At 36.5% G+C, this 23,313-nt stretch overlaps 16 protein-coding genes and 1 non-coding gene across 17 annotated transcripts; 8 read left to right on the top strand and 9 right to left on the bottom strand.

Annotated features, from left to right (window-relative positions):
* Positions 1–47: 47 nt before the first annotated feature.
* On the top strand, positions 48–683 carry M896_020910 (uncharacterized protein; the record flags this gene model as incomplete). Its single annotated transcript, XM_014708810.1, has 1 exon — positions 48–683. The coding sequence occupies one exon, from the start codon at positions 48–50 to the stop codon at positions 681–683; it is 636 nt and encodes a 211-aa protein (XP_014564296.1).
* Positions 684–1,159: 476 nt separating this feature from the next.
* On the top strand, positions 1,160–2,092 carry M896_020900 (thioredoxin reductase; the record flags this gene model as incomplete). The annotated part of the gene is made up of 1 exon (XM_014708809.1): positions 1,160–2,092. The coding sequence occupies one exon, from the start codon at positions 1,160–1,162 to the stop codon at positions 2,090–2,092; it is 933 nt and encodes a 310-aa protein (XP_014564295.1).
* Positions 2,093–2,156: 64 nt separating this feature from the next.
* M896_020890 (Suf domain-containing protein) lies at positions 2,157–3,620 on the top strand (the record flags this gene model as incomplete). The annotated part of the gene is made up of 1 exon (XM_014708808.1): positions 2,157–3,620. One exon carries the CDS (start codon positions 2,157–2,159, stop codon positions 3,618–3,620), a length of 1,464 nt encoding a protein of 487 aa, XP_014564294.1.
* A 260-nt stretch (positions 3,621–3,880) lies between these two features.
* M896_020880 (uncharacterized protein) lies at positions 3,881–4,501 on the bottom strand (the record flags this gene model as incomplete). Its single annotated transcript, XM_014708807.1, has 1 exon — positions 3,881–4,501. One exon carries the CDS (start codon positions 4,499–4,501, stop codon positions 3,881–3,883), a length of 621 nt encoding a protein of 206 aa, XP_014564293.1.
* A 53-nt stretch (positions 4,502–4,554) lies between these two features.
* On the top strand, positions 4,555–4,887 carry M896_020870 (uncharacterized protein; the record flags this gene model as incomplete). Its single annotated transcript, XM_014708806.1, has 1 exon — positions 4,555–4,887. One exon carries the CDS (start codon positions 4,555–4,557, stop codon positions 4,885–4,887), a length of 333 nt encoding a protein of 110 aa, XP_014564292.1.
* Positions 4,888–5,202: 315 nt separating this feature from the next.
* On the top strand, positions 5,203–5,544 carry M896_020860 (ribosomal protein L35Ae; the record flags this gene model as incomplete). The annotated part of the gene is made up of 1 exon (XM_014708805.1): positions 5,203–5,544. The coding sequence occupies one exon, from the start codon at positions 5,203–5,205 to the stop codon at positions 5,542–5,544; it is 342 nt and encodes a 113-aa protein (XP_014564291.1).
* A 12-nt stretch (positions 5,545–5,556) lies between these two features.
* M896_020850 (uncharacterized protein) lies at positions 5,557–5,985 on the bottom strand (the record flags this gene model as incomplete). Its single annotated transcript, XM_014708804.1, has 1 exon — positions 5,557–5,985. One exon carries the CDS (start codon positions 5,983–5,985, stop codon positions 5,557–5,559), a length of 429 nt encoding a protein of 142 aa, XP_014564290.1.
* A 577-nt stretch (positions 5,986–6,562) lies between these two features.
* Positions 6,563–7,116, top strand: M896_020840 (ribosomal protein S8; the record flags this gene model as incomplete). The annotated part of the gene is made up of 2 exons (XM_014708803.1): positions 6,563–6,566; positions 6,599–7,116. 2 exons carry the CDS (start codon positions 6,563–6,565, stop codon positions 7,114–7,116), a joined length of 522 nt encoding a protein of 173 aa, XP_014564289.1.
* Positions 7,117–7,267: 151 nt separating this feature from the next.
* M896_020830 lies at positions 7,268–7,339 on the bottom strand. Its single transcript has one exon. It is a non-coding gene; the product is annotated as a tRNA-Pro (tRNA).
* A 362-nt stretch (positions 7,340–7,701) lies between these two features.
* On the top strand, positions 7,702–8,142 carry M896_020820 (uncharacterized protein; the record flags this gene model as incomplete). Its single annotated transcript, XM_014708802.1, has 1 exon — positions 7,702–8,142. One exon carries the CDS (start codon positions 7,702–7,704, stop codon positions 8,140–8,142), a length of 441 nt encoding a protein of 146 aa, XP_014564288.1.
* A 663-nt stretch (positions 8,143–8,805) lies between these two features.
* M896_020810 (uncharacterized protein) lies at positions 8,806–9,495 on the top strand (the record flags this gene model as incomplete). The annotated part of the gene is made up of 1 exon (XM_014708801.1): positions 8,806–9,495. One exon carries the CDS (start codon positions 8,806–8,808, stop codon positions 9,493–9,495), a length of 690 nt encoding a protein of 229 aa, XP_014564287.1.
* Positions 9,496–15,560: 6,065 nt separating this feature from the next.
* On the bottom strand, positions 15,561–17,672 carry M896_020800 (Hsp70-like protein; the record flags this gene model as incomplete). The annotated part of the gene is made up of 1 exon (XM_014708800.1): positions 15,561–17,672. The coding sequence occupies one exon, from the start codon at positions 17,670–17,672 to the stop codon at positions 15,561–15,563; it is 2,112 nt and encodes a 703-aa protein (XP_014564286.1).
* A 181-nt stretch (positions 17,673–17,853) lies between these two features.
* On the bottom strand, positions 17,854–18,858 carry M896_020790 (uncharacterized protein; the record flags this gene model as incomplete). The annotated part of the gene is made up of 1 exon (XM_014708799.1): positions 17,854–18,858. One exon carries the CDS (start codon positions 18,856–18,858, stop codon positions 17,854–17,856), a length of 1,005 nt encoding a protein of 334 aa, XP_014564285.1.
* Positions 18,859–18,926: 68 nt separating this feature from the next.
* M896_020780 (uncharacterized protein) lies at positions 18,927–20,621 on the bottom strand (the record flags this gene model as incomplete). Its single annotated transcript, XM_014708798.1, has 1 exon — positions 18,927–20,621. One exon carries the CDS (start codon positions 20,619–20,621, stop codon positions 18,927–18,929), a length of 1,695 nt encoding a protein of 564 aa, XP_014564284.1.
* Positions 20,622–20,750: 129 nt separating this feature from the next.
* On the bottom strand, positions 20,751–21,401 carry M896_020770 (uncharacterized protein; the record flags this gene model as incomplete). The annotated part of the gene is made up of 1 exon (XM_014708797.1): positions 20,751–21,401. The coding sequence occupies one exon, from the start codon at positions 21,399–21,401 to the stop codon at positions 20,751–20,753; it is 651 nt and encodes a 216-aa protein (XP_014564283.1).
* Positions 21,402–21,497: 96 nt separating this feature from the next.
* M896_020760 (putative Ran GTPase binding protein) lies at positions 21,498–22,193 on the bottom strand (the record flags this gene model as incomplete). Its single annotated transcript, XM_014708796.1, has 1 exon — positions 21,498–22,193. One exon carries the CDS (start codon positions 22,191–22,193, stop codon positions 21,498–21,500), a length of 696 nt encoding a protein of 231 aa, XP_014564282.1.
* A 55-nt stretch (positions 22,194–22,248) lies between these two features.
* Positions 22,249–23,052, bottom strand: M896_020750 (uncharacterized protein; the record flags this gene model as incomplete). The annotated part of the gene is made up of 1 exon (XM_014708795.1): positions 22,249–23,052. The coding sequence occupies one exon, from the start codon at positions 23,050–23,052 to the stop codon at positions 22,249–22,251; it is 804 nt and encodes a 267-aa protein (XP_014564281.1).
* Positions 23,053–23,313: the final 261 nt, after the last annotated feature.

The following is a 23,313-nucleotide window of genomic DNA, read 5'->3' as shown; positions in this document are numbered from 1 at the left end:
GTTGAGTATGGTGTGTTTTAATGTAATTGAAGTAAACAATCCAGAGGATGCCTGGTGATATTTATTCGTTGGAGAAGGCAGAGAAGAGCAAGAAGAATGGAGTGCCGCAGGATGTCATAGAGGAAGCGGAAAGGATAGAGGAAGAGAACTACGAGAGGGCGAGGAACATTCGGGTGCAGATTGATGAGTCAGCGCTGAAGCAGAGAGCAACAACTGAGGAGATGCTGAGGCAAGGAGAGACTCTGGAGAATGCAAAGAAATCAGCGCTGGAGATAAACAGAAATGCGGTGAGAGGTGCAGAGCTTACTGAGGACATTGAGAGAGAAGGGCATATGTTTAGTTGTGAGCTGCCGTGTGTACGTGCAATAAAGCGATGGTTGAATAGGAACCGGGGAGATGTGTCTGATGTAGCAAGAACAAGGGAAGTAAGAGAGGTGGATGAGGAGAGTAGAGGAACAGTGATGTTTGAGGAGGACGGAGAGGAGTATGTGAAGGGGCAGAACAAGACGGACAAGGAGATGGTTGGGATATTGAATGCGGTGAAGCAGGTGAATAAGGAAGCAAAGAGGCAGAACAGGGAGATTGAAAGACACAAAGGAATTGTTGATGACATATCGATAATTAATGAGCGGTCTGAGAAGGTTATTAAGGACACTGACAAGGAGCTGAACAAGATGGAGTGAGCTGAGGTTGATATGGAGAAGTATGTTGGACAATATGATTGAAAAATATGTTTGAGAATGTATGAAAAATATATTAGGGCTGATATGGAGGTTGAGCAGAGAGTATATTGAAGGTTGATATGGAGATTGTATGAAAAGTATATTGGAGAATATAGCTGTTATGGAAGTATAGTTGAAGATATGTGGAGGGTATTATTGGTAATTGTGTCTGTTGTTTGTGAGCTAAACAAAAGAATATACAAGAGAGTATGCTTGCTGTATAGCGTTTTTTGATTAAATTATATTCTTGCAATTATGCAATGATTTGAATATGTTTTAGAATGTGTAATGCGTTTGCTTGTATTAATGTGGTGTTTGAGGACGCAGTCAACGAGATTAGCAGGTGTAGAAATGAATGGAACAGTGGAAGTGAGTAGAAGGGTGCTAGAAGATGATTGGAATGTAAATGGAAGACTTGCAGAGAAATAGACCCCTGAATGGAAGACATAATAATAATTGGTAGTGGGCCAGCGGCGTATAGTGCAGCTTTGTATACAATGGATAGAAAACCTGTTTTGTATGAAGGAAGGCTTGTTGGTAATAATGGACCTGGTGGACAGCTGACTACGACTACAGCTGTGGATAATTATCCTGGGTTTCCTGATGGAACGAATGGACCTAGGATGATGGAGTTAATGAAGGAGCAGGCACTGTCTAGAGGATTGCGGATTGTTGAGGAGACAGTCAGCGAGATTAGGAGGATTGGAGATGAGTTTATTGTTGTTAGCGAGTTTGGAGAGGAGCGACTAACAAGAAGTGTGATAGTAGCGACTGGAGCATCTGCAAGAAGGCTTTTTGTGACGGGCACTGGAGATGATGAGTTCTGGCAGCGAGGGGTGAGCTCGTGTGCGGTGTGCGATGGATTTGCATATGTGAATAAGGTGGTGTGTGTTATTGGAGGAGGTGATGCAGCAATGGAGGAGGCACTGTACCTGGCGAGTATTGCAAAGAAGGTGTATGTCATACACAGAAGGAATGAGTTCCGTGCACGATGGGACATGGTTGAGAAGGCAAGGAAGGCAAAGAATGTGGAGTTTCTGATTCCATATGTGCTTGAGAGAGTGAGTGGAACGAGCGTGGTTGAGAGGATCCATATTCGAAACACACAGACAGGAGAGGAGAACAGTATGGAGATGGATGGCGTATTCTTTGGGATTGGACATGATCCTAACACTGGGTTTTTGAGTGGAAGTGGAGTTGAGCTTGAAGAGGACGGATATATTGCAACAAGGGATGGGGTTTTTACGAGTGTTAAGGGGATATTTGCAGCAGGAGATGTATGTGACAAGAAGTACCGACAGGCAGTGACAGCGGCATGCTCTGGAGCGGAGAGTGGAATACGAGTGAATGAGTACTTGGATATGGAATAAATAAGTGAAGTATGAGTGTTTATATAAGAGTGGGTCAATATTTGGGGAGAATTTTGGGCCCTTGATGGAAGAGAAGACATTAGAAGAGCCACGGAATCCTTCTGAGGTTTTAGAGCGTGCCCGGATGCTTTATGGAGGTAAGGACCACCGTGGACTGGAAGGGCTGTTTGGCAAGTACCTGCGTAAGTCTTATGACCTGGAGTTCTGGATACTGTATGTTGAGTATGTGAAGAAGGTGAGCCAGAAGAAGTTCAAGCTGTATGAGGTTTATGAGTTTACGCTTGGGCAGTTTGAGCATTACTGGGATCTTATTGGGTTATATAAGGAGTATATTGAGGAGCTGGGCAAGATTGAAGACGAGCAGCTGAGGATTGAGAAAATACGGAGTGCATACATGAAGGCATTGCAGACGCCGATGGGATCGCTAGGCGAGCTATGGAAAGCATTTGAGAGCTTTGAACTTGATCTGAATAAGATTACAGGGAAGAAGATAGTGAATGACATGCTTGCGGTGTTCCAGAATACTTTCCAGCGGTATCAGATGATACAACCGCTTGTGAGGAGCTGGAGTGTTGCGAGTGCTTCTGAGCTGATTGATGTAGAGGTTGAGATGGGACAGAAGCTTAGTGAGAAAGCTTATGAGTCACGGATGCATTTTATACACAACTATATTCTTGATTCTTTTCATTATGCACAAGAGGTTTATTTTTTCTACAGCGAGTATTTGATTGGGATAGGACAGAAGGAAAAGGCGAAGAAGATGGTGGAGAGGGGAATTGAGATGAGTGATGGGATGTTTCTGCCACTTTATTACGGGTTAGTGATGGATGAGGAGGAGGTTTATATGGACCTGCAGAAGCGATATGCAGGAGAAGAAGGCAGACATGAGAAGGAAGCAGATCTTGTTTCAATAAATCACCTGAGTTATGTGCTGAAGAAGAAGGGACTTGAAGCGTTTCGGAAGATGTTTATTGAACTGAGTAGTGGACGAATTGGGCCGCATGTTTATGTGTATTGTGCGTTTGTTGAATATTATGCTACTGGAAGTAAAACAACACCTTATAACATTTTTTCGTCTGGATTGCAGAAGCATCCTGAGAGTGTGCTTCTCAAAGAGGAGTTTTTTCTGTTTCTACTGAAGATTGGAGATGAGGAGAATGCAAGGGCGCTTTTTAAACGATTTGAAAGGACATGGAGGATGTGGGATGCGATGATTGGATATGAGTTTATGGTGGGCAGCATGGATCTGTTTAGAGAGCTTGTTGGACAGAAGATGGCGTCGATCAAGAGCGGGACGATTGTTGAGGATGCATATAGAAAGGAGGAGGGAAGACAAGCTGGAGGGATGCTTGGGAGGTATTGTAGCTTTGTTGATTCGTTCAGCTTCCTTGATCTGAGGATTGGGGACGAATCGAGGGTTGTTGATGAGTTTATTGAGAAGCTTCCTGAGGTTAGCCGAGCAAGCAATGTGCTTTCGAACCTGAGAATCGAAGGCGTGATTGAGCTCCTGAAGGGCATGAGCTGGTGAGTGTACACAAACGAAAGAGATGCCGATGTATGAGGTGGTTTATAGATTTACGGATTGTTTATGGTGAATTTCTTTGTATGCTTGCATAATCGTGAGATTATCAATAAATATGATTTGAATAGTGTTTATTTGAGTTGATGAAGGTGGACTGCATGGCAAGGCAAATCTTGACATGAATTAGGTTTATGCATTAGTTTATGAATTGCATAGTGAAGTTGCACATGAAATAGATTTCATTAGTTTATGAATTACAGCACTTTCTATCCAAATGTCTTTTTGTTGAATAAATCAAGGGTTACAGCAGCAAGAAATGCAGGAATGGACTTTCCTGCAATCAGATAATTTTGTATTTCTGCAGTCCATGTACTTGCGAATTCGTTGTTAACAAGTTCCATACTTCCTGACTTGTACCTGAAGATGAATACGTCTTCTGTATCGAATGCATATAGCGAATGAAATACAATTTCACCATCTCTAAACTCCATCTTGTAGCCAGTGAGTCCGGTTACATATTCTCGAATTGTCTTTAAGTATCTGCGGAGCTCTTCTGAACCTTCGTGCTTGTTTTTAATAGACTGGATCCTGCTGTCTGTATCTGAATTGACTTTTATGGTGCTCCTGCTTTCTTGAGCTATTGGATTTATATTTTCTACGTTCTGATTAGATTGAATATGCTTGCAGCAGTGCATATTCATCAGCCGAGCGTTTTCTTGCTCGAGTTCAGCTATTCTCTTAAGATGTGTCGATGTGTCGTGTGATTCTCTTGCGATTAACAACTCGTGTTGTTTTGAGTCGATTGTGTGTTGCATATCGATGATTTTGCGCTTGAGAGAGGTGTTTTCATCAAGCATTGCAGCAAGTCTGTTGTGTAGCTCCTCCATGAAGGGTTGGCTGATGACACAAATTGGAAGCTGAGAAGCCTTAGTGGTTGATGATGAGTGGCGAGTGCATTAGAAAGCTTGGAAAAAAGAGCATAGTTGCTGATTATGAGAAGATTGTTAATGAGTATGAAATGTACAGAAAGTTCCATATTGACAACCTTGCGTATGTGGATGAGAACATGCTGATGGTGTATGAGTGTGCTTTTTTCTTCCACTGTACAGGAATCAAGTATAGCAATGATTCTGAAATGAAGATCAATCAAAAGATTTACAAGGCAGCACTTAATGAGATTAAGCAGAAGTATGTTCGTAACAAGATAGATGTGTATCCCGAGATTAAGGAAGATGATGGCATTGTCTGCAACCTTTATTCTATTTGTAGATAGATTGTTGATTGAAATGTGCAAATGGAACAATGTGAATGATGATATAGAGATGCGCATAAGGTAAAATATAATAACCATGAATGGTGAATAGTCAAATAGAATAGCCATGAATAGTGAATGGTGATTTATATGAAGATCATGCATAACGAAAGATTAGATACAATGAATGATAATCTATGATAGTTATGAATAGTGAAAGATTATATGCATAATGAATTATTGTGGAATGCCGATGGGATGAATGGATTAGGTAGTTATGATATACAGGCATGACTAGAAGTGTGATTTTGATAGAATTTTTTTTGATCCCCAACTATGGTAGAGGAAATGATGAGCATGGATGTGCTGAGCCGTACGACGATTCCGGCAAATTTTTTTTCGTACAAGAGAGGACAGAGGAGGCTGTATCCGAGGTACGCACTGTTGAGTATCAGCAATGTGGGAAGCAGGGAAAGTGCAAGCCAGTATGTGGGAAACGGGGTGCTGTGCTACAAAGTTAACAAGCAAGGAGAAGCGCGAGCAGTGCATGGAGTGATAACGAAAGTGCATGGGATGTCTGGAGCGGTGCGTGCAAGATTTACAAGGAATCTTGATTCGCAAGCGCTTGGAACACAGGTATTTGTGAAGCTTTACAAGGTTGAAGCTGAGGAGATATAAACGAGTTTTATTTTAGCTATTTGAGTGTTTTTGTGTGTCTGGGTAGGCGGAGATTGAGAAGTGTTTTTTGATTGTGTTTTTTGCAGTATGTGTGGTGACAACCTGGTATTGAACGGTGCCTTTGGGTGTTTTAGTGGCGATGAGAAGGCCCTGATTGATCATTTTCTGGATTTGCTTGTATGCTCTTGAGGAATTTATCTGGAGCCTATTACAAAGCCATGACCTGCCCAGAAAGTTTTCATTGTATATGACTGAGATGACACGTCTAAACAATGCATTGCAACATTCGACTTTTGTGATGTGATTTGAGCAGATGAGACAGGTGTATTTCCCGTTTGGAATGCGCTTGTCTGTGTTGCTGAGGAATCCACAACAAACGGTATGTAGCCAGTTTGCACATGTGTCGCAGTAGAGCATTGCAAGGTCTTCTGTGTTGAGCATGCAGTAGCATCTAACGCCATTCTGTTCGGTGAATTGCACGGTGAATGCATGAATGATGTAAAATTAAATGATTGCATAAGTGATGTAGAATTCAAATGAAGGAATGATGTAGAATATAAATTATTGAATGGTACAGAGCTAAATAACTGCATGAACTTAGAACCTAAAACATGAAAAATAAAATGTTTGAGAGTATGAGGAAGTGTTGACAATACAAAGATGTGATTGGGTACCGTGTTTATATGAATTCAGATGACTGATGGTGATGATGACACTGAAGATGATTTTTATATCCATAATGTTCATCGGATCACTAAGCACGTTTGTAGTGTATGTGGGGATGGAGTTTATTCCAAGAATCAATACAGAGAAGATTATGGAGTCAATGTCTGATATGTTCTATGGGATATTTGGTTCGTCATTAGCGCATCTTAGTGCATCTGAGAAGAGTGAGTGAAGATGCAATAGATTTAGTAGATGAATGTGTAAGCTTTTTTAGTTTACATACAATAGAATGTGATAGTGGAGCCCAGGCAACTGCTGGCATGAATAAACGATTGAAAAAAATTGCCCTGAAATGGGTAAGTGAGCTTTGAATGAAGTGTAATTTTAGGAGTAAACCACAGAGGAGAGCACAAGCGCAGAAAGACTGGAGCACAGGCAGTGATTTCACGCAAGAAGAGGAACAACAGGGCAGGATCTCAGCCAAGTGCAACGAAGATTGGAGCGAGAAAGGTAGTGGCTGTTAGAGTGCGTGGAGGAAACAAGAAGCAGCGAGCATTGAAGCTTGAGGAGGGGCATTTCCGATTTATGTCAACAGGTAATATCAGAAAGGCAAACATGATTCAGGTTGTGTATCATCCCAGCTCTAATGAGTTGGTGCGTACAAACACTCTGACGAAGAGCTCTGTTGTGAAGATTTCAGCAGAGACATTCAAGGAGGATGTGGCGACGGTTGGAGCAGAACAGGATGCAGAGCTGCACGAGGGCTTTGAGAAGGGGCATCTGTATGCGATTATTACCTCGAGACCTGGACAGATAGGAATGGCTCAAGGACATGTCCTTCAAGGAGAGGAGCTGAAGTTCTATTCTGAGAGGTTTAACAAGAAGAAGGGAGGAGCCAGGAAATAAATAAGTGGAGGTAATGTGTCTTTATTGTGTTTTATGTGAGAGATATTAGTACATGTGGAGTGTTAGTCTTATGAGAATTGGAATTGTTGGTTGGATTGATGAAAGTTAGACAATAATTTGAATGTGATTATGTACGTGAATGTGGTAAAAGGGGCGGTATCGGGAATCGAACCCGAAATCTCCTGCACCCTAAGCAGACATCATACCACTAGACCATACCACCTCGATTATCGAGGTATCTCCAAACTCCCCATACTTGCGATTGAGTTATCAATTTACAACAGTATATCAGCATGATCAGTTCATGATGCTTCATGGTTTATGAATGGAATGTGAATCAATGAAAGTCGGTGTTTGAGGCATGGCATTGATTCTAGGGTGAAGTACACAGGTGTAGGAGAGCAGGGGAGGTAGAACAGTAATATTTTTGGATGGATGAGAATTTTTGAATTTGATATTAGTACAACACCTGGATATGATGTGAGAGATAATAATAAGTGTATATTATGCAATTTATAATAAGTAGTTGAAACCCTCACAATTATGGATAATGATCAAGAGTGAAATCGCATTATAACATAATGGATGCATCACAAATGGATGTTAAACAAAAGAACAATTGAATGGATAAATAAGTGTATATCAACATTGAATGATGGAGGTGAACTGAAGCAGATTGAATCTCTCGATCACACACCTGAATTTTTTATTCCTATTTTCAAGCATACGTTTCTAATAAAGAAGAATACTAATGCAGATCAAATATTTAATGAATTAGATGAAGAAATGGTTCTTAAGAACTTCCGAAAACGAATTTTTCATGGGCAAGTGTTTATTTCTGTGTTTGTATTTCTAATCCAAAATGACGTGATTATGTTTATAATAGGTGTATTGAATCAAACGATGGAAACATTTTTGTGGATGCTATTAATAAATTTAATTCGGATAACATTGAAGATATCAATATTTCGTGGAAATTTATATGCGATTATTCAAAAGGCTATGAAAGTAACCGGATTATTATAAATGAGTTGAATAGAATTCATGAAAAAAATTCAAACTCCCGTACCTTGAATATTATAGTAAATGGATTTAGGATTTAGACCAAATAATGGAAATAAAGATTTACCTTGGTTGATACATAAGATGTCTTTGAAAAGAATGATTGAAGATTTGAATAAAATATCATCAGATAAAATTGACAAAGAGGATAAGACACGAAAAATTATATAGGATGTTATAAAATTGCAGCCTTGTTTTAAATCATCTAGTGATCTTGAAGGGGTAGTGAGTTATGTAATGGATATAATGGGAGGCATTGATGGTCACTTGGGTTTGGCAGGAGTTATTGATGATATTGCAGCAATCAAAGATGAACATGTATTAAAAATAGCAGCAAGAAAATTAATAGAAAAGATTCTGAATGAAAAAGAAGACACTCAAAATATTTTACTAAATACAGTGTTGAAAGATATTAAAGATGAAACGGAGTACAAGCTGTAGTTAGAGAATCTAAAACGCATAAGAAACAAATCGGTCTACTAGGTATTATTTTTAAGTTTATAAGTGCAGGAATTTTGGCTGCGGTTGGAGAATATAAAAAAAGAGGTACGGAAGGATTTGATATTACAAAAAAAATTGAATGGAATTCAAAATGAAAATTTAGTGTGGACTATAGTAGAGGAATATATGAAAGACATGAAGGATTCTATAAGATTGGTGGAAATGGTGAATGAAGTTACAGAAGAGATAACTAAGTATTATATCTTGAAGTGTTTCATTGATAATAATGGGATGAATTTTGAGACGCTTTCTAGTTTTGACCATGGGCTGATTAATGTGATTCTTTATGGAATACCTGGTGAATCAGGCAAACCAAAACTGATAGTAAAGGATGCATTTGTAAGAATATTGACGAATGAAAAAGATGAGATTAAAAGAAATAGGAATGTTGAGTCTATAGCAAAGATATTTAAAGTGTTAAAATCTATAAATGAAGTTGATAATACACCAGATGTAATAACGATTGAAGAAGTGGTGAATGTTATGAAAGATAAACGTAAAGAATTTGCACTGTTAGTAGAAACGCTATTAAGTCACAAGGAATGCCATTCTGTAACTAAAATTCTGATTTGTCTTGATTCAAAAGATGCAAAAGAAATATGCAATGATATAAAAGATTATCATATGGCAGAAGTGTTGAATTTTATAGAAGATCAACTTATAAAAAGAATATTGATGCAATTTGATTCTGAACGTTCAGCAGATGTGTTAAAACATCTTAATAAACCTGAGAAAGCAGCAGGAATATTGAATCTTCTTGAGCCTGCTAAAGTAATAGATATATTGGATTGTATGGACAAAATCTTTTCTAGATAAAATAAAGAAAGACTTGAAAAAAGACCATCAAAGGTTAGTACCTAATTATACAAAAGAGGAAGGAATTGAAAATAGTCTAAAAGATGATGATAGGATTGATATAGAGAAATTGAACATGATATACAAAGACAATAGTACTAATTATATTATAACTATAAGACGATTTGAACGTCTTAATCATTTAGTAGCAATTAAGTTTATTAGCAAAGTGATAAATCCCAAACAATATCAGACGAAAGAATCGATTCAAACGGGTAAGTATCAAAATATTAACAAACTGGCAAATCCCGAACAAAATCAGAAAGATAGACCGACTCAAACTGATAATTATAAAAATACCAGCGTGGTGGCAAAGACCGAACAAAACCAGAAAAAATAATCGATCCGAATTAAGAACTATAAAATTATGAAGAATGTGTTAAGTAGTATTGTGATTCATATGAAGAGTAACCAGTTATCTGGGCAAGATGCTACTAAAATTCAGGAACAAAATAAGAATACAATGTTTAATTTTGTATTTGTACAATAAAGGTACTGGATAAAAATAAAATATTACAGAATAAATTGAATGGAGATGAAAAATTCATGAATAAGATATTACTTGATGTATTACGAGTGGAGATGCCTGACAGTAAAACATTTGGAAATAATTATTTGAAATATATAATCATGAAGTTTATTGATTCAAACAGAATAATATTGAAAAAAGAACAAGATGATCGAAAGCAGCAAAAGCCAAAAACCCACATGATACATCAAAACAGAATCAAGTTAATGATGGTGCCATGAAAATAGACATACTAAATGAACTACCATATAATAATAAGCTAGCTACAATTGCAAAGAAAGAGATACCAAGTGAATTCAAGACTAAAATTGCAAATTTTATGATATTTGGAGAAAAATATGTGACTATAGTTATTGTACTACTTCTGTTGGTATCGACTATTATAAATATAGAGTCTCCCACAACAAGCAATTCTGGTAGCAGATGACATTAGCGAACCTCAAGCAGCATAATACTTTGTGTGAATAACAAAGGAATGAATGATTATTATATTGTTCTAGATGTGATGATAAGGTATTTGTGTATATAGTAAAGGATAATCCAGTGAATAATGAAATTCTACAATAATAGGATGGTAAGAATGATACAATTGATGATGTTAGGAAGAATGATGGTAGAATTATAAGATGGTGAGAATAAGAATGATAGTGAGATATTAGGTAAGTCCATAAATGGTACGATTGCGAATGCATTTGGATTAGTTGTTGTAGTTGTAGTAACAATCACTGGTTATGATGCAGAGAATGCATTTGAATGAGATTATTGATGATTGAAGAGTAGAGTATTACAATGGTAGAGTAATAGATGAAAATATGTAAATTATTGGAACAATAAACAATGATGTAAGGTAATATTAAAGTATTAAATGATAGTAAATCATAGATGACAGAATAAACGAATAATTATTAATTGGATGTATTTGTGTAAGTATGTGAAATAAAGAAATAACGAAGTAAGGAGGTATATGCAAATGGTTACTTGAATATGTGATTATTGAGTGGAATAAAGGAACAATGAATACATGACTGGTCACATGTTGTTATGTATGTATATGCAGTGATTCTTGAAGATGAAAAGTGATGATAAGAAGAATAGAGCAGAAACTTGCCTCAATTGGATTAAAACAAAATTACGTGAATTGAGTAATGCATGTAATGATAATAACAATGATTTGTTAAAGAAATAAGGAAATTTATATAAAGGACTGAAAGAGTGTTCTAATGATAAGCATGCCTGTTGTAGATATCTAAGGATGGTACAACCTCTGGTGAATTTTATGAAAGATAGCGGTGAGAGAAATATGGTTATGAATGTGTTTAGAATTATGCAGGTTGGGAATGTATTGGATCAACATAAGAAGGATGATAAAGAAAAGCGTGAAAGAATATTAACTAATTATTTGATCTATATTTTTTAAAGTGATATATATGAAATAAAAGGAATAATAGATAGCATAGAAAAGAACGAGCTGAAGTGTAGTAAAAAACATAAATCAAATATTCTCAGAACGATTAAAGCAATGTTTGTGATTAAACAACTTGAGATCATGATTTATAGTGGATCTGAAGAGGATAAATATGATGTGGTCGATGAAGAGTTCATAAAGCCTACCATACGCTTATGATGGAAATTGATAGGAAGAAATTTAGCTATTTATATGATGAAATATGTAATATATATAATCAGAATAAAAAATTAAGTTGTATAAGCCAAGAACAATTGAATGATTAAAAAACCATATCTAATGATGGATATTGAGAAATTGTTAATGGAATAACACTTAATATGATATGTGATTTATTCTTTACTGAAATGCATGGTAATAAGGAACTTTCTGAGAATACTTACAATAGAATTATAAAAGAGTTTATTAACGTAATGAAAGAAAAGTTGTTACAAAAAGCAAGTGATGATAGTGGACATAATCAGGTAATGTAAGCGAATTAGGTAATTAATGATAAGAGTTTGAAATAAATGTTAAAGATAACGTGATGAGTAATATTGTGGAGTATATGAGGAATGATGGAAAGTAGTGGATCATGGCGATTATATTGTTTTTGTTGATATTTATGGATAAAGATGTTAATGAGAAGTTGCAATCAACAAGAAAATCGAAGTATGCAAGATATTTTGGATGTGACATAATATGAATAATATGGTGAGCAATATTATGTGTGTGATGAGTAATAAATGATTGTTAGATTGTATTTATATATGTGTTTGGCATGACTATATATGTGTAGTGTATGTAGTGTGTATATAATTCAAGCGTATTGAGTGAGAATGAAATTGTATGAATATGGCAAATGCATAGTGAATTAGAATATAATGTGGAAAACGGAACAACCCTTATCATATAGAAAATAATGAAGATTAAGTAATCGAGATAATTAATGTTTTTAAGGATAAAAACAGTAATGGCAATCAGGAAAATCTCATGAATAATACTATAACGGTTGAAATTTTCATGGACTTTTTGAAGCATGATGAATTTGAAGAGATAAAAAGGTGTTTCTTAACAAATACTTTGAGACTTATGATCGAAGAGAAATTTTTTTTAAGGCATTACAAAGCAAATTTGGCAATCGTTATATAATACACAACTATAAGGCACTAAATATTTTTTTAATTGTGTTGCCGATCTTGATGATTCTAATCTTAAGCCAAATATTTCTGGTGAAACCAAATCTACGTTAAAACTCTTTTTGAAAATGGAAATGGAAAGGTTGAAGAAAGATAAGAATGCCGAATCGGTTATAGATAAAGGCGTATTTTTAATTTTGATGATTTTGTAGAAATTACAAATACTTATAAAGGTACTGAATATCTTAATGTATGGGTAAAAGTATGGTTATTAAAACATCTAGGCCAATATATAACTGGCATAGATATGAATAATACCGAATCGTTCATGAATATGGTATCAATGCTTAAAATTGGTTTGAAAATAAAAAGCAAGGATTCCGACCATCTTGTCCGCAATACAATATATGAATTTATGAGCAAGCACAAAAATAATGATTTAGAGACAAAATTTAATAAATTGTTCGAAAATTTTCCCGATGAAAGTAACAAATCAGAATTAATAAATATAAAAAACAGAATAGAAAGACAAGAACAAATGAATAAGATAACACCAATAGCTTTAGTTATGTTAATAATATTTATTGAAGTAGCGGCTATAGTAATAAATATAAGGAGTTCATTGAAGAATGAATATGAAATGTTTGATAGAATGATCATTAACAAAATTATGATGGCTACATCAACAGTGTTAATGATATAAGTGTGATTCTATATGTGAATTCTGGAAACAGGTCTATGTGGTGTGAGGTAGTTTATCAATAGCGGTAATGAGAGTTTGTACAGTTTTTATAAGTAATTATATGAATATAATTAACATATTGATGACAGTGATAAGCTTGATAATGGTAATAGCGAATATAGTAGCTTTTTATAATAATGGTAATGATACTGAGAGTGGGAATACTGTAACGACTAAGAATGTGTTAGTGATAGCATTTGCATCTTGTATAGTGATAACAAGATGGCTAATACAGAGTATGGACATCAATAATAATACTGAAGTGAGCAATCAAATGTTTGCAATAGTAAAGTGAGAGTTAACAATTATTGAATTTATAATAAAAACATGCTAATGATTAATTATTAATGCCTATTTTGGGGGTAAAATAAAAAATATGTATGCAGTATGAGTGATGACTAAACAGTTAAGATATGTGATTATGAGTTTATACTTATATAGAGCTGATTGAAACAGTGAGAATTCTATAAATATAATAGTAAAATTTATTTGTGTGTAATTAATGATAAATCAAATATTACTGTGTTGGTATTAGTTAATGCCATATGACTTACATTTTATGACCATAAATTTTTGTAGGTTTTTCTGGAGTACTTTGTAAATTCTATATTTTTATCTCATTAAAGTGAATTTTGAATATTTTTCTAATAATGTTTCTAATCCTTTAATCCTATTTGTAGGAAATGAATTTATCAAATCCTTATATCATGCTGTATTTTCCCCATCACTTCTTGCAATAAGTTTACAGCCTGTAATCTCAATTAAGGGTATTCTCTCATTATTTGCCAGATTAATCATTGACCATGGTACAATGTAATTATTACGTGACTGATGTCAAAATCGTCTATTTTTCTCAGCTCACATAAACTTTCGATTCCTACTATATTCTTAAGTTTTTATTACTCCAGAGTGTAATTTTCTTTAATTCAACAATGCAATTGTATTGTTGTTATATTAGGGCTATTCCAGAGATTAATACATAATATGATTACTAATTTATTTAATCCTATTCTCTTTTGTAGTATTGTGCATTCTTGAATCTTAAATCTCTTTAGTTTTTAATCTAATTATATCAAGTTGTATTGATAGGTTAGGATTAGCTCCATGCAACTTAATTTTGTTAACTTATCTAATCCCATTATCTCTTGTGATGCAAAACATCTATACATATCCAGTTATTTCAGTGATAACATCTCACTTAAATCCATCTTTGTTACATTGGAGTATCTGCCAATTTAAAGTAATCAAATTACGCTACTTTGTTCAGGCCTATAATTTACTGCAATGTCTTAGATCCTCAAATGGATATATATTTCAGTTTTACTAATGAACCTACAATGAGTTGTATTGTGCTATGATTGTTTATGATATAACGGTGGGTTAAAAATTCTATTCCGTCTAATGATACTATCTCCTATCATGCAGAAAGCCCCCAAACACTAAAACGCTTAGCATTCACAAATTTACTCACATCGAACTTTGCTATACCATAATTTGTTCCAATATACAGTTAATCTAGTTTTTTCAATTTATCTAATCTCAATATATCTCTTTCAGCATATAACAATCGTAAATTCTAAGCCATTCCACTCACATCAAGTTGTGTTATGTTTTTATTATGATAAAAATTAATAGTTTGCAACTTCTTCATCCACTTAATCATAACACATCCTTGAGTTCAGCACCGAAAGAAATATTGAGATATGTTAAATTTTGCATAGTTGATGGAATTTCCATTACTATCAATCCTTCACATTCAGAAGACTTTAGTTCAGCCAGACATGTGTACTTTTATAGCCCATCAATTGATTTTATCTTACATTCCCATATCTCAAGATTTGTTTCTGTCACTAGAATACCCATTAAACATATATCCTCATATACACAGTTTGTAATTCTCATTTATATTAGGACTAGGCAACAATGGATTTTACATTATGTAACAATTACCAAACGTATCCTATTATACAATAATTATACCTTGATGTTACATGTAACGAAATTAACCACATAAATTCATTGTTTATAAAGCATCAAAGATCATTTATTATAAAAATATCTTCACATAAATCCACAAAAATATCTCTGCTTCTACCCTTATAACAAATACTACACAACAACACATAATGAATCCACAAAACTTTAAACGAAGTAGCACATTTAATAGAAAAATCAAAGCTCCTCCCTTCCTGCTTCCTTTTCTTCGGGCACGGGCTGTGATGGCACCTCTTCTGTAATGGGTTGAGACGGCACATATCCTTTCATTTCATCTACAAACTGTTGTAGCTTATGCTCGATTTCAACTCTTGATAAACTCTCTTTGTTCTTCTCAAGCCATAGCTTCATCTTTGCAATGTGCTCAAGCGCATCCTTCTTCACCTCCTCAGGAATCTTATTGAAGTCTTCACCCTTATCAGTCATGTCCAAAATGTGTTCAAATTGTCTAATGACATCTCTCTTCGCTTTCAACTCCCTGTTCTCTTCGCTATACACTCTTTCCTCCATCCTTTTGATGTCTTGTGGAGTCATCTTGGCAACATTCGAGTCAAAGTCTGCCTTTGCATTTTTTCCTGTCTGTTTGTCTTCAGCCCTCAATTGGATCTTTCCATCAGATCCCATATCAATCGAAACCTCAATTCTTGGCATTCCTTTCGGTTGATTCCCTGGAAGATCAACCTCAATATCTCCAATATATATATTCTGCTTAAAGCTCTCCATTCCTCCTTGTGCAAGGCGTATCCTAACTTTTGTTTGATTATCACTTGCCGTAGTAAACTCCTTTGATCCATGCGCAGGTATGAACTCACCCTTTGCAATAATCTGATCAAAACGATCTTCTTCTGTACATATCCCAAGCGAAAGAGGAATAGTATCAATCGTTTGTATCTTATCTGCAAGCATCCCAATCTCCTGCGCAGTATGTAGCGCTGCTCCTCTCGCAACTATCGTATCTGCATCCACTCCTTCATAATGTATCTTCTTGGCTCCAAATATCTCCTCGACAATATCAATCACCTTCGGAATCCTTGTAGACCCTCCAACAAGCAATACCCTACTCACTAAATTCTTATCATATCCGCCATTTCCTTTCCCATCCTGGTTAAGTAACCGATTCATCACATTTCTTATCTTCATATAGAATCCCTCATTTAGCTCATTAAACTTCTCATTCGACAAGCTTAACTCAACCGACTTCTCTCCTTCATAAATAAATGGCCTGCTCACCAATTCATTAGATTTCCTTCCAGGTGACTCACGAACTTTGTTACATAACTCAATCTTCATACTCTCTACAATATTCCTCAGTCTCAGCTTCACGTTCTGGTTAGCCATCACATCAAATCCTACCTGCTTCCTAATGTAGTCTGCAAAATATTTTGTCAGATTGTCATTCACATTCTCTCCTCCCAGGTAGTTGTCTCCTTCATAGACCATCACCATCATCAACTTATCAGATGGCTCAACAATCGAAACATCAAACGTACCTCCTCCAAGATCAAATACACATATGCTCATATCACTGTTCAGGTCTTCATTCTTAAAAACGCCTTTCTTGGTCAAGTCATGCGTATATGCAAACGCTGCTGCTGCTGGCTCTTTCCATATAATCGGCGTAGGAAGCCCTGCTAGTTTTGCTGCTTCTCTTGTTGCAGCCTCCTGGTTAAGGTTAAAATATGCAGGAACAGTAATTGTCAACCCTTCGATGTTATAATCCTTCAAAATATAACTCTTGAGCATGCTTAGCACATGGCTTGAAAGCTCCTCAGGTGTTACAGACTGATACTCATTACTTCCATCCTCCTGCAGCTTGTATGCAACCCTTCGCTTTCCACCAACATTCTCTACAAATATAGGAACAGATGCATTATTCTTTATCTCCTCAACCTTCTTGTCAATATTTGACAGGTCATCAATACCCATCGCCCTCTTAAATGCATAAAAATATGCGTTTGCATTGCCATCTGCATTATATCTCTGGCTTCCTGGCCATCCAGCAACCGCCTCATACTTCAGTGACTTTCCATCAGGTCCCAACTCCTTCGTAAAGTTGACTACAGACGGTGAAGTCTCCTCTCCACTCTCTGCATACACAAACTCTGTGTCCTTTGTAGAAGGCTTCCACACGCATATGCAACTATACGTGGTTCCTAGATCTATTCCTACTGCAACAGACTCTCGAAGGTCAACCCCACTCTCTTTCTCATTGTACCTCTCATTATATCCTTCCATTCTAGACGCATCACGGCAAAAAATCATCGCTAACCACAACAATCCGCCAATCATAACCCTCACCTCACAAACAAATTTATATACCAACTACTCAAATTCTAATTCATCTAGAAAGTTCTAGATTCATTCAGTCCATATTAGGAAGTACATAATCATAACAATATAATCTTTCATCAAAACACTCATTCACACTCATCAATTCACTAAACTACATTTTATTCCTGTATTAATCAATCTACATGATATAACACAATCTTGGATAGCTTGTATTCTCGTCACAACGATCCCTGTGACTCGTAAAGATAATCTCAGAATACCCAATATACCTAGATCCATATACACTTCCATCCTCAAATACATAGGGCTGATTCAAATCGTCCATCACCTCCTTGCTTCCTTTGCACAGCAATATACTTATCTCATGCTTGCTAAAAGGTACATCCTCTCTCACCTTCAACGCTGCACAGCAACTAGGACATCTCTCATCGCTGCTATCTTCAAAACATTTATGAGTCTTGTATGCCATCATTCCATATTCTATTCTCTGCATTAGTCTAGACTTCTCTCCTCGCTTAAACATTCTTAACATGCATCTACAGAATCTCACTGCAACCTTGTCTTCATCACTTCCTACATCGCCACTTACAAAATCTGTTCCAAAAACAAGAGCAGGCAAATACTTCTTAACATCTCTATGGATCTTTATGAGCTCTTTTCCAGCAAACTCTAATGCTTTGCAAATCTCCTTATTCTTGCACATTAACAGGAACTTTTGCACCTTCAGGTCATTCTCAAGATGCAGACTTTCAGAATCGCCAAGCCTCTTCAGTTCAGATCTGTTTTCTTTACAAAAATCTAATGCATCTTCAAATTCTCCCTCCTCAATCATATTTTTCATTTCATGCAACCTTAGATAAAAACATTCCTCAGAATACTCCTCAACTTCAAGCCTACGTGCCAGTAAAGATGCACTCAGAAAATATCCATTATGCTCTAAATGCTCCATAATAAATACATGTAAAATATCACTAGGCATTACCCTCGTCGATGTAACCTTCATGCACTCTTCTACTTCGTCAATCTTCTTATTCATCAATTCTTTTAGCTTCACTAGCTTATTCATATAATCTTCATCATTCATCTCTCCATTCCTATACATTCTAAATAATCGATCAATCACTCTATACCCAGATCTCAAAACACTTTGTGCCCTCACATCCTGAACCCTTCGGAAACTCATCCAGGCTCTCAACAATGACACAAAATATCCAAGCATGCAAATAAATCATTTATTTATGCAAAGAAATATCACTCAAATCCCACCTTGTGTAGCTTATTTGCCACAGAAAGATACACATTCTCATGCACAACCTTACTTATCTTATCTCCAATACTCATCTCTTTATCCTTAATCCACTCTTCTCCATGCTTCCTGTATCTCCTCAAAATAACCACATCCTCATCAACATGGGATGTCACCATCACAGAATCCTTTGAAAAAACATCTATCACATTCACATCCTCAACCAGCTTCTCCTCGCTTGCTCCATCCTGCATCTGAAATCCAATCACGCCATCCCCAAGAAACGATACAAATAGCATCTTCCCTGACATGCAAAAAGACGCAATCTCTTTGTCTTCAAGAATCCACTCTCCTGTACCAATCTTGCATATTCCACGTCCATCCAGTACAAAAACTCCTCCTTCAGTTTCCTCTATCTGCCTGATCATCCCAGTCTTCAGGCGTCTCAATATCCCTGCCTCTACAACCTCAACAAAACTCCCGTCAAAGTACATAAGCAACCTGTCCCCATCAAGCACAATATCCTCAGGCACATTTGCCACATTCACACACTCCCTACTTTGCATCAAGCGCATTCCTTCTCCGCCAATCCGGTAAGTCTTCATGGTCCTTCCTCCATGCATCCTTCCAGACATTGTAATCACACACCCGTTAGAATAAAAACAGTCTGCTCCCTCAAAATACGCAACTTTCTCAACCTCCTCTAAATCAAGATCATACAAAAACACATAACTCCCTTTTATCACCACAAGACTCCTCTCAGAAATCATATTCTCGTCCCTCAAAAACACATACGGAATCACAACCTTTGTCTTCTTCACATTCCGCTCAAAAATCTCCTTTCCTGGATCCTCCTCTTCTGTACTCTTGGCTCTGAAAAGCTTGCAGTACTCAAAATTAGGCAATGAGTAGACTCTTCCCTTCTCTGTTCCACTCTTCATGTCATACACAACCAAACTAAATGCTGTCAGCACATACACACATTCTCCCTCATACACAAAATCAACCACATCCCCATCAAAAGATGATAACGCCATCCTCTCATCTCTGCGTGTTTCCAGCCTTGTAAGCTTTTTATTCTTACTAACCACAAGCAGACTCTCAAGAGGTGTAACAACAATTCCTACAACCGCATGTGAGTGGTAATGATACGAGAGCCTTACATTCTTCTTGATAACCTGTATGATATTTGCATTATCCACATAAACTATCATTCCAAAATTCACAATAAAATACTTAATGCTCACATCTTTCAGAATCTCCTCAGTATGTCTTGTAGCAATATCAAATCTACTCAAATTCTTGTTTGTGCTAATGTAAAAGTATCCTTCATCCCAGAAATACGCACCAGACTGGAAATCAAACATTATTTCATGAAGATCATCAAACCCAATACATCTGCCTATTCTTCTGACAAGACTAAACACCTTTCCTTCATGCACATGAAAATCAACAACATTCTCCCCATACACTTCGACTTCCTCTAACGGCTCTCCAAACAGATCCTCATACACAAGCACGCTTCCTCGAGTCAAAAAATAATATCTTTCTCCATATCTCTTTGCAACCCTAAACTTATGGAAAGATCGTGCTCTGATCATCACAAGTCCACTCTTGTCATACTCCTCCACCATCTCCTCCCTTATCTTGTATATAGCTCTATCACAGATAAATATCTTTCTGTTATCTCCATTTAACATCTCAAGGGCCACAAAATTTTCAGTTTCTGCAAGATCATACAACCGTTTTAATTCACAACAGAATTCATGCATTATGCATTATGCGCTACTGATACTGATATAAATACATATACATATACAAATTAATCATTAGCACTTTCTATCAAGATACTTGCGAATCACTGGATCAGTCTTCAGTCTTATTATATCCTCAACATATTTCCTCGATATCATAAACTGCACACTCATCTTTGCCATCTCAAGCGAATCAAATCTATCTACTTCAGACACAGTCTCACAAACAAGCTTTCTAAATCTTATATCATTTTCCAAGTCGCCTTGGCTTAGAACAAGCAAAACCCTTGCAAGCGCATCATGTTCAGACATAGATTTGAGCATCAGTAACAAATGTTTAACTCTCAAATCTGCGTACTTCATCTTCAGAAGATTTGAATCATCAGCACCTTCATGCTTCTCAAGCACAATTCTAAATCCATTCATTGCCCTTAATCCGATTGTGTTAATCAGTGCCACTACCCTTTCCTTTGCTTTCTGTCTTTGCTTATCAACTGTATCATCATAAGCTTCACTCTGGCTACTTTCTCGAAGTACTTCACTTCTACATCTCAAATTAAGGCATCTGTGGTTAATCACCATAATGCTCTCACTCATACTCATCAAATGCTTCAATATACTCTTCTCTGCATTAATTCTTGCCTTCAATTCTCGCCTACATCGAGCTTCCTCCAGTGCCCCTTCTAAACTCTCCAATGCATTCTCAAGGCCACAGACAAGATCCATCATCTCGAACACACTCTATTAGTTTATCCATTGCGTTTCAAAATTAGCAAATCGAGTTAGTCGTTTCAAACATGCTTCAAAATCAAAAACACCATATCAATCTTTATTCTTTCGTTCTTCAAGCACCATATCGTTGTGGCGTCTTCCAGACTCATACTCCTCTCCAAACCTCACTGAGTCCTCTTCAGAATTAAACTTCACAACAAGCAGCTGCTTTTTGTCCCTCAATGCATCAGACTCAACAGTATCCTCTGTAGTCATCCACATCCATCCATTCGCCATCTTCTTGTGTGCCTGTGCCTTAAGCGCAGGATTGATGTAATGGTTGCATCCCAGTCTTCCAATCTGTTCCCTGAACACAACAATTCGCACAAGATTAGTCTTTGGGTGCTTTCCAATAATCATCGTCCCTTGAGCACGCTCTTCAAGACTATTCGTCTCCTTCGCAAAGTAATACAACTTGCACTTCGCTTTAAACAATACCTCGTCCTCTTGGTTCTCATCAAGAAATTTCTCCTGTTTTTCTATTATACTACTTTCATCAAGCTCCTCTTCCGTGCTGCATGCTTTAAATTCATCCTTCTTGGGAACAGATGTCGTAAGAAATGGATTTTCCTTTACCTGCTTCCCCTCCTCTGTACTACGTACTTCTTCACTCACACTCTTCTTCACCTCATCCTCATTATGCACACTCTTCTTCACCTCATCCTCATTATGCACACTCTTCTTCACCTCTTCTTTATTTAAATTATCTTCCTGCCTCTTATCTGCTTCCTCTTCTGTTAAGCTCATTCCTCGGAGGGACCAATTTTCACACAAAAATACTCTCCAATAATCATAAATTACTTTAATCTTTGTAGCACGATCCTCCAAACAAGGGCATGCGTTTGCCGATTAACCGGAAAGGTCTCAGGATCTGGTCTCCAGATACTATCTCGTCATACTCTAACACTCCATCCTCATACGATCCTATCGAAGTATAAAATGAATTGATCAGAATAGACTTGATCTTCATCAGCTCGGTCTCTGCAAACGATGCTACATCATTTAAACACTCTGGAATCTGTCTCACAATAGTAACCGGTAATGGAAGAAGTGCTGATGAAAAGTATGAAGAATACATAGTTGAGGAACAATTGTACAGAAGAACCACCGGATTTTTTGTCTTTCTCTGTTCATCTACCTTGTACAGTCCTCTCTTAAAGTTTCCAATATCTCCATCACACACGTCTAGGTCAACACCATTGGGCATTGCTGCTTGGACCTCTGCATTAATCTTAAACGGTTTTTTGTATTTGCTATCATGCGCATGTTTGCCTGAGCCCATACTTTCGTTGATTAGTTTCTCTAACTCATCCGCCATTTCTTTTACAATATTATCAATCGACAAGCCTATGCTGGTATACTTATCCCTTGACTTCTCTGAAACATATACCTCAATGTTAACAACTCTGTTTGCAGGTGAATTGTTATTTTCGTTGATCACTTGGACATTCCCATTAGTGTATGTACTGTAGTTAGGTTTACTTTCATTATAGTAATTACTGTCATCAATGTAGCTGTTGAGATCTTCTATCTCTATATCGGTTAGTGATCGGCATACGCCTAGTCCTGCCATCAAGAGTACCAACAAAATTCTTTCTCTGAACATATCATTGACGCAGTCAGTGTGTATTTATTCATAACCTGAAACCCGATGTAAAGCAATGTGTTTCACATGATGTAGCAGTTCCTAGACTAATCCACATTAATTAAGCATATGATTATAAATTATTACTGTATAATTGTTAATTGATCACCAATGCATCAAAGTACATTTATGATGTGGCACTGTTATTTGTCTTATCTATCTACATTTATTATTTATCATTAATAATATGCATGACTTATAGACAAGCATGTTATGTATCGG

Source organism: Ordospora colligata, assembly GCF_000803265.1.
Source record: "Ordospora colligata OC4 chromosome Unknown contig_02, whole genome shotgun sequence".
NCBI classification, from domain to species: domain Eukaryota; kingdom Fungi; phylum Microsporidia; family Ordosporidae; genus Ordospora; species Ordospora colligata.
The sequence above is the reverse complement of the archived record's forward strand: the minus strand, read 5'-3'. Positions and strand labels throughout refer to the sequence as shown.